Here is a 14,819-nt window from a genome sequence, read left to right on the forward strand (position 1 = left end):
TCTTAAGCCTTGCGGCTATTGTACCTGCTTGATAATGATGCAACACGTGTCGTCCTCACCCAACCTCTCCCCCGTCACATGACACGTTTTACTTTAAGATCTCCGTGACCTTCGAGCGTGAAGAAAATGAAAAATGGCCTTTCCTTCTTTAGGTTGACGTTGCTGGGGATGGGTCTACAAAAACCAATATCAAAATGAATACCAAATGGCTGAGCCTTTCTGCTATTGTACCTGCTTGATAATGATGCAACACGTTTCATTCGCACCCAACCTCTACACCACCGCATTGACAGTTTAACGTAATATTCCCCGCGACCTTCAAGCGTGAAGGACATGCAAACCGGCCGGCCCGTCTGTAGGTTGAACTCTACAATGGCAATTGAAAAATAATTAATAAACACTGCATCAGTTGGAACATGTTGAAAATATACACTACCTCCGCATACAAAGGATCGACATAGCATCATCGATCGACAATATTGAGAACTGTTCACAGAACAAAGCTCACATGCTAGTCTTCAAAAAAAAAATTCCGGAAGTAGACCGGAAGTAACCACAGCGCCTCAACCATTGAGCTGTCGTCAAATTAAACCACATATTCGTGATCTCCATGAAATTTGGGGTTGATTAGATGTGATTTAAACGAAATCCAAAATTTGGCCAAAATCGAGAATTTTCCTGAACTATAGTTCAGGAAAATGTTCGAAACCGGAAGTACGCGTACGTAAAAAAGATAACATGAACTTTACCACAAATTCGACGAGGATTACGAATATGTGGTTCTTTTGCTCCTCGAATGAATATTGTCTGAACTACTGACTGAAATGAGCAAACCGGAAGTAGAAAAAAAGAGCAATTATCGAAAATTTTACAAGTGAGCTTTGTTGCTGGAATAGTAATTGTCAGTTATTACTAAATATTTCAACAAAATAACTGCCAATAAATGTTTAAATATACGTGCAAAGTAACTGAAACTGACTGTTATGACAGCTGCAAATTGTCAAAAAGCCATCTAGCGTTAGAAAAAAGAAACGTCCAAGTAAAACTTCGTTGGCGCGTAAGAAGGGTCTGATTTTAAACTAATACACAAACAGAGTCGAAAACTATTACACAGACAGAGTCTAACGCAACTAGACTATTATTAGATAACCTACGAAAATAAGTCAATTGTTGGGTACCTGGGCATAATCCCGTGGTGAGTGACTGCAGGTGCGTAACAGCGGACGGAAGCGATCACTGAAGTGGTCCAGAAACTCGCCAGTGAAGTAAAACAAATTGTGTTTAGAAGCAGTGAAGTTAGATGAGCGTGCGTCGCCAAGATAAGGATGGAGAAGAACGTTGATGGAAGTCCCTCTTCCGTCATGGACAAAGGTCACCATTGGCACAAGAATCTCCGTGCCAGGACCACACGACATTAATGAACACATACATTAATTATACATTTACATTAATGAAAATATACCAAAGAATAAAACATATCAATCTTTACCTTTTCTAAGAAGCACACTGAAATGTTCATGATGAAAAACCGTAAAAATGGAATTCACAGCAACCAACAGTCTTACTCCTCATGTTGAGAAACATTTCCTGATGCTAAAGAAAGTGTCATAATGTGTTACAGTAGCATGGTGATAGGTGGTATTGATGCTCACCTTTATCATATGGGTGATGAATTTAGTAAGGCGTCAAGAAGAACTGTAACATTTTTGCATACACACGGCATTATTCACATCACACTCTTCATGTCACTGAAACTCTAAGTAGCAATGGGACAAGGATATTCTCTACTTTATTTACAAATTTACCAGTGAAAAATAAAACTCTACCTATCTCTCAGCTGGGATGCTACAGAAGTAGAAACAGCCATCACAGCAAACATGATGTTGCAGGTTACACCACCAAAATTGCGAGATTCAGAAAAGTCCTATGGTTCATGAACAAGAATACCTATGTTACATGAAAATCTGAATTGTAATGGACTGTTAGTAGTAATGGGGAAATACCTTAACTCGGCAGATTTGTATTCCTTTATATGTGAGCTTCAAACATGAGTTTTAGGTTTTGACAGCATTATGGGTCTATTGGATGGAAATTGACTGAGCGCTAAGTCAACTTGTTGGAATGAATGACAGTATGCATCTAATATTTAAAGAAATAAAATAATACAGTATAAAAATAAGGAAACTAGGTAAAGATAAACCTACATATGATACGAAGTTCAATTTTGTAATTGAAATCACAGGAATATAAGCATAAATTATGTAACAATTTGTTTCGCTCATTTCGCCTCGTTTCACCATTAAAGAACAACAACATGGGAGACACTGCGACATCTGATTACTTAGTGCTAGTGATTGGTGCTATTTTCCATTAAAAATAAACAAAAAAAAGACCGAATCAGTGAGAATTTTCGACACAATCGCTGTCACACCACCCGCAACCAACAACAAGCCAAAGGGCGACCATTTTGAATTTTAACTAGAACTAAGGGGGAGTGGGCAAGGTTGCCTGAATTAACAAGGTGGATCATAAACTCATACGTACTGAATTCAGACATTGATTAAGATTATAAGATATTTATAAATCTGTACAATAACATGTAAAATGTTAATAAAGTTTTTCTCTCAGTCAGAAACGAAATAATGTGCGAAATATAGCATTTAGCAAATTCTTTTTTTCAAAATTAAATTGGTGGCCCTGAAAAGGGCCGTTTATTCAAAGACGGGAGAAGTTTAAGCCTTGGCGGGTTTGTCGGTCTTCTTGGGCAAGAGAACGGCCTGGATGTTGGGCAAAACACCACCCTGAGCGATGGTGACCCCGGAGAGAAGTTTGTTCAACTCTTCGTCGTTGCGGATGGCCAATTGCAAGTGACGAGGGATGATGCGGGTCTTCTTGTTGTCACGGGCGGCGTTACCGGCCAACTCGAGGACCTCAGCGGCCAAGTACTCCATGACGGCAGCCAAGTAGACGGGCGCTCCGGCACCAACGCGCTCAGCGTACGATCCCTTGCGGAGCATTCGGTGGATACGACCGACGGGGAATTGAAGTCCGGCCCTGCTGGAACGGGTCTTTGACTTTCCCTTGACTTTGCCTCCTTTACCACGACCAGACATGTTGAGATGTAGAGTAAGTAAACGCGGTTCCTATAATCAAGGAACGAGTGATGTATACAATTTGAAAAATCGACGCTTATATAGTCGCTTGATGTCGGATTCAGAATGCAATCTTGGTAGCCAAACAGTAAACTTTTATTTTCCCCCCTTTCTTTCATCTTTCCCCTGATTGTGTCACTAGCTCCGCCCCCAAGTGAACATCTGCTGCTACACGTAAGTCTCTGGAGACGCGAGTTTTGGCTACCATCAAGTAGTGAGGGGGAGCCAGCTTCAATATAAAAACGAAATTTGAAGTGACAATCGTTACTTTCTTTCTCAGATTTACTGAAGTCTTAGAATGCCCCCCAAAGTAAGCGGAAAAGCTGCGAAGAAGGCCGGCAAGGCCCAGAAGAACATTGCCAAAGGAGACAAGAAGAAGAAGCGCAAGAGGAAGGAGAGCTACGCCATTTACATCTACAAAGTTTTGAAGCAGGTCCACCCCGACACTGGCATCTCCTCCAAAGCCATGACCATCATGAACAGCTTCGTCAACGACATTTTCGAGCGCATCGCTGGAGAGTCGTCCCGTCTTGCCCACTACAACAAGCGTTCGACCATCACTAGCCGGGAAATCCAGACGGCCGTCCGTCTGCTCTTGCCCGGTGAGTTGGCCAAGCACGCCGTGTCTGAAGGCACCAAGGCAGTCACCAAGTACACCAGCACCAAGTAGATTGTTCATCTCGGTCTCTTCCAACCAAACGGCCCTTTTCAGGGCCACCAAATTTTCAAGAAATGAAAAATATCTAACTGCTTTTGACACTTATTGTCTAATGGAGTTCTAATCCCTACCAAATTTAGTGCGACGGAGCGTTATGAAATACTTTGATCTAGAGCTTTTCTCTATATTTCTCCAGTTCGAATTCGATATCTGTTGATTTTTATGCGAGAAAGTGTCAATATATTCATTTGATTCAGAGGTTGATCTCCGTTAGCAACTCGTTAACAAATATAAAACATTTTTGTTAAATATTCCGGGAAGTCAAAAATAAAAATACTGTAAAATATGAGAACCGGAGAAAACAATTGCATCTGGAATATTGTTATTTTAGTTATTTGGTTAAACACACCGTTTACGTATCACAGAAAAATATCTTTTAAAACGCACGAACAATTGGCATTGCTTCATGCTATATCAAATCTTTCAAAGATAAAATAGATTAATAATGAATTCAAAATTCAAGGATTTTGTTATTCTATCTAGTATAAAGTCGGCAAGAATATGGTTAAGTAGTTGAGAAATCTTTTGCTTCACGTAAATGGTGGCCCTGAAAAGGGCCGATTGGTTTGAAAGGTCAGAGTTTGAATACTAAAATCAGATTTAACCGCCGAAACCGTACAGTGTGCGGCCTTGGCGTTTCAGTGCGTAGACGACGTCCATGGCCGTCACCGTCTTCCTCTTGGCGTGTTCAGTGTAGGTGACGGCGTCACGAATCACGTTCTCAAGGAACACCTTCAACACACCGCGGGTCTCCTCGTAGATGAGACCAGAGATTCGCTTGACACCACCACGACGGGCAAGACGACGGATGGCCGGCTTGGTGATTCCCTGGATGTTGTCACGCAAAACTTTGCGATGACGTTTGGCGCCTCCCTTGCCGAGTCCTTTTCCTCCTTTGCCGCGACCAGTCATTTTCAAATGAGTTTCAGAGATTTAAAAAATAACGAATGATGTTCAACTCACTATGGTCCCAATATATACCCTACCGGATCCTCAAGCTGAACTCCTATTGGTGGAACTCAGCTCCAGCCATCACTTGTCAACAAAAAGGATTTCCGTTATAAATTTTTCTTTTCCCTCCCATTTTTGAACTAACCAATCCCTAGCCAGTGAACTCGCTTAGCTCCGCAACGTCCGTAGGTTCCCCACATATACCAAGTACTTTTCACTAGTTAGAAGTTTAGAACATTTGAAATTTCAGTCGCTCGAAATGGCTCGTACCAAGCAGACCGCTCGCAAATCCACCGGTGGCAAGGCGCCCCGCAAACAGTTGGCCACCAAAGCCGCTCGTAAAAGTGCCCCGGCCACTGGAGGAGTCAAGAAACCCCATCGTTATCGTCCCGGCACCGTCGCCCTTCGTGAGATCCGTCGCTACCAAAAGTCGACCGAGCTTCTGATCCGCAAGTTGCCATTCCAGCGCTTGGTCAGAGAAATCGCCCAGGATTTCAAGACCGACTTGCGTTTCCAGAGCTCGGCCGTCATGGCCCTTCAGGAGGCCAGCGAGGCTTACTTGGTGGGTCTTTTCGAAGACACCAACCTGTGCGCCATCCACGCCAAGCGAGTCACCATCATGCCAAAAGACATCCAGCTCGCTCGCCGTATTCGTGGTGAACGTGCCTGAACGACCTATTCCCTTTTGACTTACCAATCGGCCCTTTTCAGGGCCACCATTTACTAATGAAAAGATTATCAACCACCAATTATTTTCATTATGTAAATCTTTCTTACAGTCACAGAGTAATGTCAGTGAAACAATGGCTTTAACAATAGAGAATACTCTTACTTATCGCTAACTACTGGTTCCTTTTAAATGTCCTTTTCGATAATTTCAATGTGCATAGGAAGACTGCTAATTTTTAGGTAAACAAGAGCAGACATTGAAACATTATGCACTAATTTGGAACTTCGCCAAAATAAGTTAACCACAAACCATGTAAACAGTAAAGGCTATCAATTAGTATCATGGGAATCTGAAAACGTGAAAACTTTAGAACCAACCTGGTTTGCAAATAAGATCTGGCAGTCGTTTTATTCTTGTGATCCTCAGCACTTATCTTTCAAATCCCAACACTTTATTTAAATTCACAACCACATTCTGAATTCCTAATTGTTTGTTTCGATATTCCTAGACACAAATAAGTATAGCATTTTAAACAAGAACACAGTCGACAATCAAAATAATGCAAACGACGAAGTAAACAAACAAACCACCTGGTGGCCAAAATGTTGAGCTCATCCAACATTTTAGCGGCGCGACCCTTCAAAAACCTATTTGTAGAAGCGAATTGCTCTCTCTGTTTTTACGAAGGGAAGCAAAGGAGAAGAGAGAATGAGGAAAGGAGAGTAAGAGAGATTTGAGGGATGAGAGAAAATTTTTAAATTCGATACTTGATCTCAAAGTAATTGATTCAGTTCTGATTACTTTTATTTTCCTTTGACTCTACTTCTCAATGGGCTCCAAAGAAACTAACAAATCTCGTCTTCGGACGTCACCTTTTCTTTATCAAAAAATTTCGCTCAATCTTTAGTGAAGTCCCGGGAGGCCGTGATAATACCTCATTTTCACGACGAGTACAATAACATTACTACATAATAAATTATAGCACATCGGTGCTGTAAAACAAGTCAATGCACAAGGAATACGATTGATGAAATTTATTCTGGTTGACTAAAACCATCACCCAGAAAGTATATAAGAAGATTAGCAGTTAAACCAACACCATCAATAAGAAGAGGAGCATAAGAAGAGTGGTTAAATTGGATACAATCATAACGCAAATGGTTAATTTTGGGGTGTTTAATATGTAAATGAAATAGAGTTGTAAAAAGTGCAGAGAAAACGAGAGTTACTTGACTAATTTGCAACACTTTTCCATGGGCAAGTCCAAGTCCGTTTCAAGGTCCAGATCGTCATGTCGAAGGAGTTTACGTGGTAGTCGGGTTGCTTCGATGAGAAATATCTCAGTCACGAACGTGAATCGGACGAGAGCCAACAATGTCGCCCAATTCGCGAGAGTTGAAAGTGGCAACCAATTTGCGCTCACCGTTGAATCGAGGAATGAACTTTTGGGCGAAACTGATCATCTCTCCCGGTTTCACGTCACTGGCGAACAGAATTACTTGAATTAAATGAATATTACATTTAAAAAAAAAATAAATCTCACCGGTATTTCACAGTTTGTGGGCGAACAAGACCGGGTCCTTCGAATGTGAACTCGCACTCTGTCAGAGTAACTGACACTGGGTTCATGAAGCTGAATGTAGCGAAGCAATCCTGACCCACCTGCGGGTTTCCTCGGATCTAAAGCAAATTTAAATATTTATCAGAAGAGCTGCGTAAGACCACAGTAACGCTCAAGAAAGCTACCTGGACATCCAACTTGGGTTTCTCCAGCTGGAAGTCATCTTCTTCGCTCCACGACTGCTTAGTCTCTTGCACAGAAGCCATGGCAAAGATCTTGATATGGCCATAGTCGACAATTTTGTCGCGATATTCGTCCCAGCTGATGCGGACTTGCAGAGTTTCTCCTGATGTTTGAATTGCAACGAGATTAGTCGGAAACATTTCATAATAAATGTAGGCAGAAACAAAAATACTTACGGCCTCCCGGTTGAAGAACAAGCTGACGATCGCTGCGACCAAGACGACGCGCAGTAACTCCGGTGTAATAAACGGAGTTTGCAGATAGGATCGTCGTGATGGTTCTCATTTCTTGTGAACGATTCTAAAATTGAAATCGAGCCAATAACATTTTTAAATCAAGGAAAGCGCGGGAATTTCTTGCGGTTTAAAATACCTGGACAAGAACTTGGAGATTGAAAGGCTGTCCCCAGGCAACTTTTTCTTGCTCGATCAAGTCAAAGTAAACATCTTCGTTGACTGGTCGGTTGTCAAACATAGGCTGAGTTCGTTCAACACTGCGAGATGCGTTCATGGCTGAGACGCGTTCGGCTGCAGAGCTACCGGAATCGGTAGGATGACGTGATTCATCATACCAGGGTTTGCGAGCGATATCGACTGAACTCAATCGACGCACAGATGTTCCAGGGTAGTGCATCATATCCCTATTGTTATCTCTATCCCTCATATTCATATCTCTCCTTTCCAGATAGGGTGACGACATTCCCTGATCTTTTCAATCACAATGAGATATAAAGGTTAATAGTGGCTAAATCGATTTGACATTGTTCTAGAGCCTTACTGAAGTGGTAGTTGAAATCGCCTTGCTTCTGATAGCGGGACATGCCATCAGGGTTCTTGTAAAGACTCGTGATATCTTCTGCGTCGGCGTCGCTGACGTCATCGTCGGCTCCCGGTCGCTTGGTTAAGATCATGCGGCCGACCCTAAAAATTTTGAATGGAATGAGCTCTAACTATTGACACGCAAATAGCTAAAAAAAAATTGTAAATGTTACTGGTAGTTGTTGACGTGAATTTTCCTGTATCCCCAGTGTGAAGTCTCGTCTTCCTGGAAGTGACTCACTTCAGCGTTGACCTCAGCAAACAGCTGTAATTTTCAGTTAGTCATCAATCGTCACTTTTAAAGATAATAATTTCTTCTTTTAAAATCTTACATATGGGGTGTCGAAAGCGAATCCAACTTCGCCACGACGAACCGACTCGACGGAAGAGGGTCCACGACGGAAAGCTTCAACGGCCAACGGTCCACGGCTCTTTTGATCTGATTAAATGTGATTTAAACAAGGATTTCAACAACTCATGATTTTAATTCAACAACTTGGGTAACAAACCTCCCGTGTTCTTCTGCCAGAAATGAGGAGGGGGAGTGGGATCAATAGCCTGCCATCCATTGCAATTGGCTTGGAGATCAGGTCGCGACATCCAAACTTCAGTCCTTCTCGGTCAATCATAGAATTAAAACGAAGATGAAGCATCTAAAGAATAAAATAATGTTACCAAGCGTGGAAGTTCCAAACGGCATCCTGATTGTCGCCATCTGGGCCACCTTTCATCTCATCGCCAAAGATGTCAAAGTACTTGTCGACGGACAGGGTGTGGTTGGTATCGCGTGCGGAAACGAAATTGGTCACGGGACGAGATGGAATACCCAAAGCGCGGAAGACTGTCAACATTTTATAGAGGGGATTATTACGGAAGTATGAAACTCGGTCATAGATTTAATTACTGGAAGTGGCCACGGCGGCAAACACCCAGCATTGCCCGTATTTGACTGGCTTGGATCCGTTGCGCAAGTAGTGCTCGAAGATTTTGTTGCTTCCAGTCCACACCCACGGGCAAACACCATCTTCGAACGAGCCTTCCCATTTGCCTTCCAACAATCCAAAGCCTTCGTTGGCGTTAATCTGTTAGTTCAAGTGAAAAATAATCAAGAAATCGTTCACCCGCCTACGAATAATGAAATGTCATTTGATTACGATGGAAGCAATGGCGCGGACGACTTGGACAGGGTTGCCTCTCTCGGTCGGGTTGAGACCAGACTGTTCAAGCAAAAGCTGGGCAGCTGGCAGAGCAACGTCAGAGAACTGTCCGTAGACCCAACGGCGTCCTTTCGGGCGGTGGTGAGTGCCTACAAAGACCTTGCCAGTCTCGTTCATGAGATACTCCCTGCGAAGCTCCTCGTTGTCCAAGTAAACTGGGTCGTCTGTTACATGTTATGGAGTAAAATAATCAAAATTTTGATTAAGCGATTTTCACACAAAACGGTATCTAAACGAACAACGCACCTCGGCAGAAGGGGTTGAACAAGATGTAAATGTCATCCTTGAAACGGAATTCGTCGACCCGTGCACCGGGCGTCGTTGTCGTCGTTTCAATATTCACTCGCCATAATCCGACAAGCGCGTTGGCGGGGATGTGAACCTACCAAAATCGAAAGACATTTAACTTTTAAGGCTCCGCCAAGTAATTCAGATTTTGGATAGTTTTACCTGGAAAGTGATGTTGAAACCCTCTTGTTGATGGAGACGCATGTCCCACTTTTGCGGGGCCCGGCTGAATTCGCGCTGATTCATGCGGAAAGGCAAAACGACTTTGGTTCCCTTGGTCACTTGAGGATTGGGGCCTAAAAGTAATAATATTAGCGCTGAATTCTACTACTATCCATTTCGTGACTGTCTGTTTACCAAAAGTAAACGATGCCCGCAAGATGTCACGGCGTGGATCAAAGTTACGATCCTTCATGCGGATAGCCATGAAGAAAGGCTGGCCACGACGGAGAACGGTAGTCGACGGTGAAGAAGACGAACGGTAGTCCATCGACAACATTGGTGACATCGAAGACATGGAAGCCATGTTTGTCACGGACCTGGACATAGCCATGGACGATGGAGATCCAATGTCCTGTTATTAAAGTTTACAGTTGACAATTAGCGTACGAAATTAGCCAAAAGTCTGATCATTTGTTACGCGGCCGTTGTCAAAAACCATCTCGTAGCGATCAGTGCGATGTTCTCGGGCGTTGTCTCGTGAGAACAGCTCAACAGATTCGATCTTCAGGTTATCTGATGGAACTAACGTATTTAACATTTAAAATTTGCTGTTGAACGAATGAAACGGAGAAATGTATTACTTCCATCGGTGCGAATCTCTTCGACAGCTCGTTCAGCGCGACGACGTCTGTCCAAATCTTCGGCGTAGTGCGAGACCAATGAGGCGCGGTAAGCGGCATTGCTGCCACCGGGACTGACTCCGGCGATGGTACCCATTCCATCGCGATCGTTGTTACGGCGAACGAAGCTCGACGAATGGGCCAAGTTGTTCAAACCGGAATTGCTCATTGAACGATGCAACATAACTATGGATATTTTTTTTTCAAACAACATGACAATATTATGGAAAATTTAGTATTTTGGAATGTGTTGCTATTTACCTGGTGATCCTTGTTGAGTCATGTTCGAACGACGCAACATGCCTAAGTCAGATTTAAAAGAATTTCAATCAACATCGCATTGGAGTAAAGAGGGATTTATTTTCAAATTTATTATACCTGGAGATCCGGGTTGATTCAATGATGAAGAACTCATTGCGCCTAAAAAATGAAATGACAAAATTATAGAAACGGAATAAATACTCATTTTGAGCATAAAACATATTGCATCGTAGCGGGTAAGCCCCTATAGAACCATTTAGATAAATAAGATACTAAAAAGTAAAAATAGTGAATAACGAACAATGAACGAAAAAAAACAAAAAATACAAAATTGGAAAACACTTAAGTAGATTTCCTAAAAATTAGCAGTGAAATAACTTACCAAGATCAAATTGGTTTCTTTGGTCAAAATCAGAGAGGACGCAGCAAGACAGACCGGAGCCCGTGGTTTAACAAGCGTGTCTACCTTTTTGGGGAAGACAGGTCTACAGCACAATTGTCTCAACTCAAAAAGAGACGGATATGCTGAATTGGGTATTTAACTCGACGTTCCCGCGATCCAAAGACGTGTTGACGCAGCTAATGCAAAACCAACACGAATTCATTCGGCGTCTTCCTTCGCTATTTATCCCCATCACATGCATCGTTGAGTTTGTGGTTCCAGACATCCAAGTTACAGATACGGAACTGGAACAAAAGCAGATGGGGTTACTTTATAGTCACAACTATACCCTTTCAATTATGTATACTCACAGTCACGGGTATTCAATTTCGAATGAAATCGGAAACAACTCTCATAATTTGTATAATAATTACACACAGACAATGTCGAAATCCATCTCGTAGCGGTCACTGCGATGTTCTCGGGCTTTGTTTCTTGAGCACATTTCATAAGAATAATTATTATCGGTTCCATACACAACTTCAAATACGACTTGAAAATGGAAAAGAAGTAAGGACGTTTGCATTGCATGCAGATAGCCATGCCAATAAACGTGCTTCAATATGCAATGATGATAAAAGCAACCAAAATAATGCTGAAATCTGTTTTGATGGAGATGACATGAATTTCTGGGAGGCTTACACAAACAGTTTTAATTAGAGTGGCTACATTCAGCATTTTTAATAGGCGAGCGTCATTGTGGACAATAATTTGTCGTAAGAAATTGTACGCGGCAGCGCTGGGCTTGCGTGTTCATCAAAGGTCTCCCTGCCGCCACGGAGCTTAGAATCGATTGTGTTCCATTAGACTTTGCTTTAAGGAAAGAAAATAAATTCCTATAAGAATGTAAAGCAAACGAATTTTAAATAAACACTTCCGAATTATGTGCACTAGGAATTAGGATACATCAGGGCAAGAACGGACCGAAAGGAAAAACAGGGTCGTGCGCTAAAAACGAGAAATCTGGAAACAACTTGGGAAACATTATAACGTCTGACACGTCTATCATATTATGATTTTTGTTTGAAGAAACGAATTATTAAATTTCAAAGCAGAAAGGGTGGAAGACAATGGAGCGAAAACGCCAAGTGGGGTCGGCCTTCGAGATTTTATTTCTTCTGCATAGAAAATGAGTTGTTTAGTTATAGTTATATTAAGTAATTTTAAAATGGAAAAAAAAAATCTATTTTAAATTTGCATGAAATCCCTTACCTTATGTTTTTCCTCAGATTATTCTTAAACTCCAATTCTCCAGAAGCGTGGGAAAACTGCCAATGTGATATGAGCGGTGGCAGCCACATCAACGACATCATCTTTAAGCAGTTCAGACAAGAAGGGCATGGCAAACGGGATCGAAGCCACGTAACCTTGTTCAAGATTCGAGACGAGCGCCGACAACGCAGAAAGTGATCTCCGTCGAACGTGAGGCGAGTTGCTTCTTCTCTTCAGCAGCAATTGGTAGTCAAAGTGCCTTCCATAAACAGTCATCGGTCTCAGCAACGGCCATCTTAATTATGAATGGGATGAGGAGATCTTTGACGTCGCTTGACGGCATCATCTTCTCCAAGCTGATTTTCGAGCTGATCCACCTAAGGCTCCATGAGAGTTCCAAATCGTTCCTTGTTGAAGAAATTCTCGTTATCGCGCAAGCAAACGCGGTAGAGGCATCGCAGCACGTATTCGAGCAGCATCAACGTGTTCCCTTCGGCATGGGGTCCGTTGAATGGTAAGGATCCATTCTGCGTGAAGTTGGCGTCGACAATCACCTGGGCTGCATTCCGGATAAAGTGGCCAGTAAAGACGACAAAGATGTCCTTGATCTTTTCGGCCAACTGCATCGCAAGTTGTAAAAAGTAATGAGGCGCTTTTTCGCCATATTTCGTGTAGCCCAATCGTACAGCTGGAAATAGAGCGCACGGAACCTGGTCTCAGGGAGTTTAAGTGCCAATGAAACCAAAGCCGATCGACTGGTTCTTCTGCCGCATTCATCTGTTCAACAGTTGCTTGCTGAACGCTCCTCAGTAACAACCCTGCAACGATCCCGCTTCACGACTTTACGATGAAATTTTTCAAAGCAGCGAGTTGGATGGTGAGCTCTTCGTTGCTCATGGCAGCAAAACTTCCCGACAGGATGGAAATCAAAGGTGTGATGGAAAGTGTCGGAATGAAAAGTCCAGTTTCAATCATGGTCACTTCAGTGTATACTTGAGAGACGCCATTAATTAATAACCGGGGTAGGCTGGCCGTTGCTAGGATTTGCTGAATAGACTGAAAGCTTGACTGAAGTTTTGACGAGTTCCTCCGATCTACTTGCTGACGTGTCCATTTAGAAGGGACGGGAGAAGAACAGCTAATTGCTCGCCGCTAATTCCGTTTGATTCACTAAACCAATCATTATTGTGGTGAAAAATGTGATGAAAATGTTCAAAAAAGATAGTTTTTCTGAATGAATCATACCAGTTTTCTTTAGGTTTGCACAGATGAGTTTAATCAGGCTCGTATTTTCAGCACAGTTATCAAATATAGTGTGTTTTTTTGCAGTGGAACTGAGATTCCTGAAGGGGACATAGTAACTTCCATTTTCTAAACTGGTTCTTCAATCCATTCAGTTGAATGGCTCTGAAATGTTGTGTGTGGTTAAATGGCAGCACACACATGATGATATCAGAATTAAACTGGTGAAAGTGATTCAAAAGCCATTTCTAATGCTTTTTGTGAACTCTTCAGGTTGAAATAAGGGTGAAATAACAACAACTTCATTTGCTGTTCTTTCTTGTGCAGCTGTATGAACAGATTAGTGTAACCTTCCAGTGAAAAGAGAAAATTAACTCACAGGCCTACTACCAAACATAACGTCCAGTTTCTCCAGCTGATTGAGACCAGATAAATCTATAAAGGAGAATAAAATAACCCATGTTTCCAACATTTGCACACTGATACAGGAAACGAGAAATATCTACCTTTTCATAAACTGCACCTTTGTTCAAATTTGCTGAACTTCGAGACCACAGGAGACTGGGATATCGTATCGTCGTATTCACACAGTGGCTGATGAAAAGTAACGAACTAAGAGAGTAAAAAACTATAACTAATAACTGCCTGGATGAATGAAATTATCTGCTTAAGGGCTTTTAGCATTATAGATTACAAAATAGGGTTATTAACGGATAATGAGCAGAAGAATGAAGCATGAAAGGAAGGCGATGAATGATTGATTGATTGACTCATTGAATCCGCCAAAGCTAAGTCCTTCTGGCGGCAAATGCATATGGCAATGGTGGTAACTTTAGCTACGGGGTGAAACACATATTCTGATATTTCTAAAAAAGAAAATTGCTGTAAAAAAAAAGTTTATACTTATTGAACAGGCTCTCAATTTAGTTAAATGTAAATAAACAAAACTATTGATATGCACTTTGCTCTATGTTTACATAATTGAAATGCATGCGTCACATGGGAAATTTCGATATTCCATTAGTGAACAACACAATCCATGTTGGGCATTTCTGTTGCAAATGGCAAGTTCCCCAAGTCAGTAGAATTCAACAAAATAAATACAGCACTTAGTAGGTTGTAGGACGTCCAACTAATAACTTGTTCATACTCTGGTATATAGTTAACATTCAAAACAGCATTATAAGCTAAATGGCGAAAAA

The 14,819-nt window shown here is 41.9% G+C and overlaps 5 protein-coding genes and 2 long non-coding RNA genes across 7 annotated transcripts; 2 read left to right on the forward strand and 5 right to left on the reverse strand.

Annotated features, from left to right (window-relative positions):
- Window positions 1-797: 797 nt before the first annotated feature.
- On the reverse strand, window positions 798-14,223 carry LOC124337435. The gene is made up of 3 exons (XR_006917363.1): window positions 14,124-14,223; window positions 13,217-14,052; window positions 798-807 (listed from the first exon to the last, which is right to left on the reverse strand). It is a non-coding gene; the product is annotated as an uncharacterized LOC124337435 (long non-coding RNA).
- LOC124337363 lies at window positions 1,684-2,435 on the reverse strand. Its single transcript, XR_006917259.1, has 4 exons — window positions 2,205-2,435; window positions 2,004-2,139; window positions 1,827-1,924; window positions 1,684-1,756 (listed from the first exon to the last, which is right to left on the reverse strand). It is a non-coding gene; the product is annotated as an uncharacterized LOC124337363 (long non-coding RNA).
- Window positions 2,606-3,145, reverse strand: LOC124337244 (histone H2A). The gene has a single exon (XM_046791349.1). It carries the CDS (start codon window positions 3,111-3,113, stop codon window positions 2,733-2,735), a length of 381 nt encoding a protein of 126 aa, XP_046647305.1. The 5' UTR covers window positions 3,114-3,145; the 3' UTR covers window positions 2,606-2,732.
- Window positions 3,451-3,923, forward strand: LOC124337272 (histone H2B.3). Its single transcript, XM_046791378.1, has one exon. It carries the CDS (start codon window positions 3,451-3,453, stop codon window positions 3,820-3,822), a length of 372 nt encoding a protein of 123 aa, XP_046647334.1. The 3' UTR covers window positions 3,823-3,923.
- Window positions 4,471-4,793, reverse strand: LOC124337294 (histone H4). The gene has a single exon (XM_046791401.1). It carries the CDS (start codon window positions 4,780-4,782, stop codon window positions 4,471-4,473), a length of 312 nt encoding a protein of 103 aa, XP_046647357.1. The 5' UTR covers window positions 4,783-4,793.
- On the forward strand, window positions 5,073-5,491 carry LOC124337218 (histone H3). Its single transcript, XM_046791321.1, has one exon. The coding sequence runs from the start codon at window positions 5,081-5,083 to the stop codon at window positions 5,489-5,491; it is 411 nt and encodes a 136-aa protein (XP_046647277.1). The 5' UTR covers window positions 5,073-5,080.
- Window positions 6,513-11,335, reverse strand: LOC124336903 (hemocyte protein-glutamine gamma-glutamyltransferase-like). Its single transcript, XM_046790817.1, has 20 exons — window positions 11,104-11,335; window positions 10,839-10,880; window positions 10,722-10,763; window positions 10,422-10,646; window positions 10,259-10,362; window positions 9,976-10,192; window positions 9,781-9,914; window positions 9,577-9,712; window positions 9,268-9,494; window positions 9,018-9,195; window positions 8,789-8,954; window positions 8,623-8,726; window positions 8,446-8,552; window positions 8,287-8,378; window positions 8,073-8,215; window positions 7,668-8,002; window positions 7,472-7,595; window positions 7,238-7,398; window positions 7,035-7,171; window positions 6,513-6,973 (listed from the first exon to the last, which is right to left on the reverse strand). The coding sequence occupies exons 2-20, from the start codon at window positions 10,873-10,875 to the stop codon at window positions 6,832-6,834; spliced, it is 2,811 nt and encodes a 936-aa protein (XP_046646773.1). The 5' UTR covers window positions 10,876-10,880; window positions 11,104-11,335; the 3' UTR covers window positions 6,513-6,831.
- Window positions 14,224-14,819: the final 596 nt, after the last annotated feature.

This window comes from Daphnia pulicaria, chromosome 4, assembly GCF_021234035.1.
Source record: "Daphnia pulicaria isolate SC F1-1A chromosome 4, SC_F0-13Bv2, whole genome shotgun sequence".
NCBI lineage: Eukaryota > Metazoa > Arthropoda > Branchiopoda > Diplostraca > Daphniidae > Daphnia > Daphnia pulicaria.

Coding starts and splice junctions, on each gene's coding strand:
- LOC124337244 (XM_046791349.1), bottom strand. CDS start 3,113: ATGTCTGGTCGTGGTAAAGGAGGCAAAGTCAAGGGAAAGTCAAAGACC.
- LOC124337272 (XM_046791378.1), top strand. CDS start 3,451: ATGCCCCCCAAAGTAAGCGGAAAAGCTGCGAAGAAGGCCGGCAAGGCC.
- LOC124337294 (XM_046791401.1), bottom strand. CDS start 4,782: ATGACTGGTCGCGGCAAAGGAGGAAAAGGACTCGGCAAGGGAGGCGCC.
- LOC124337218 (XM_046791321.1), top strand. CDS start 5,081: ATGGCTCGTACCAAGCAGACCGCTCGCAAATCCACCGGTGGCAAGGCG.
- LOC124336903 (XM_046790817.1), bottom strand. CDS start 10,875: ATGAGTTCTTCATCATTGAATCAACCCGGATCTCCAG. Junction 10,363..10,421: donor AGAGATTCGCACCGATGGAA/GTAATACATTTC, acceptor TAAATACGTTAG/TTCCATCAGATAACCTGAAG. Junction 9,196..9,267: donor TCCGCGCCATTGCTTCCATC/GTAATCAAATGA, acceptor TTGAACTAACAG/ATTAACGCCAACGAAGGCTT.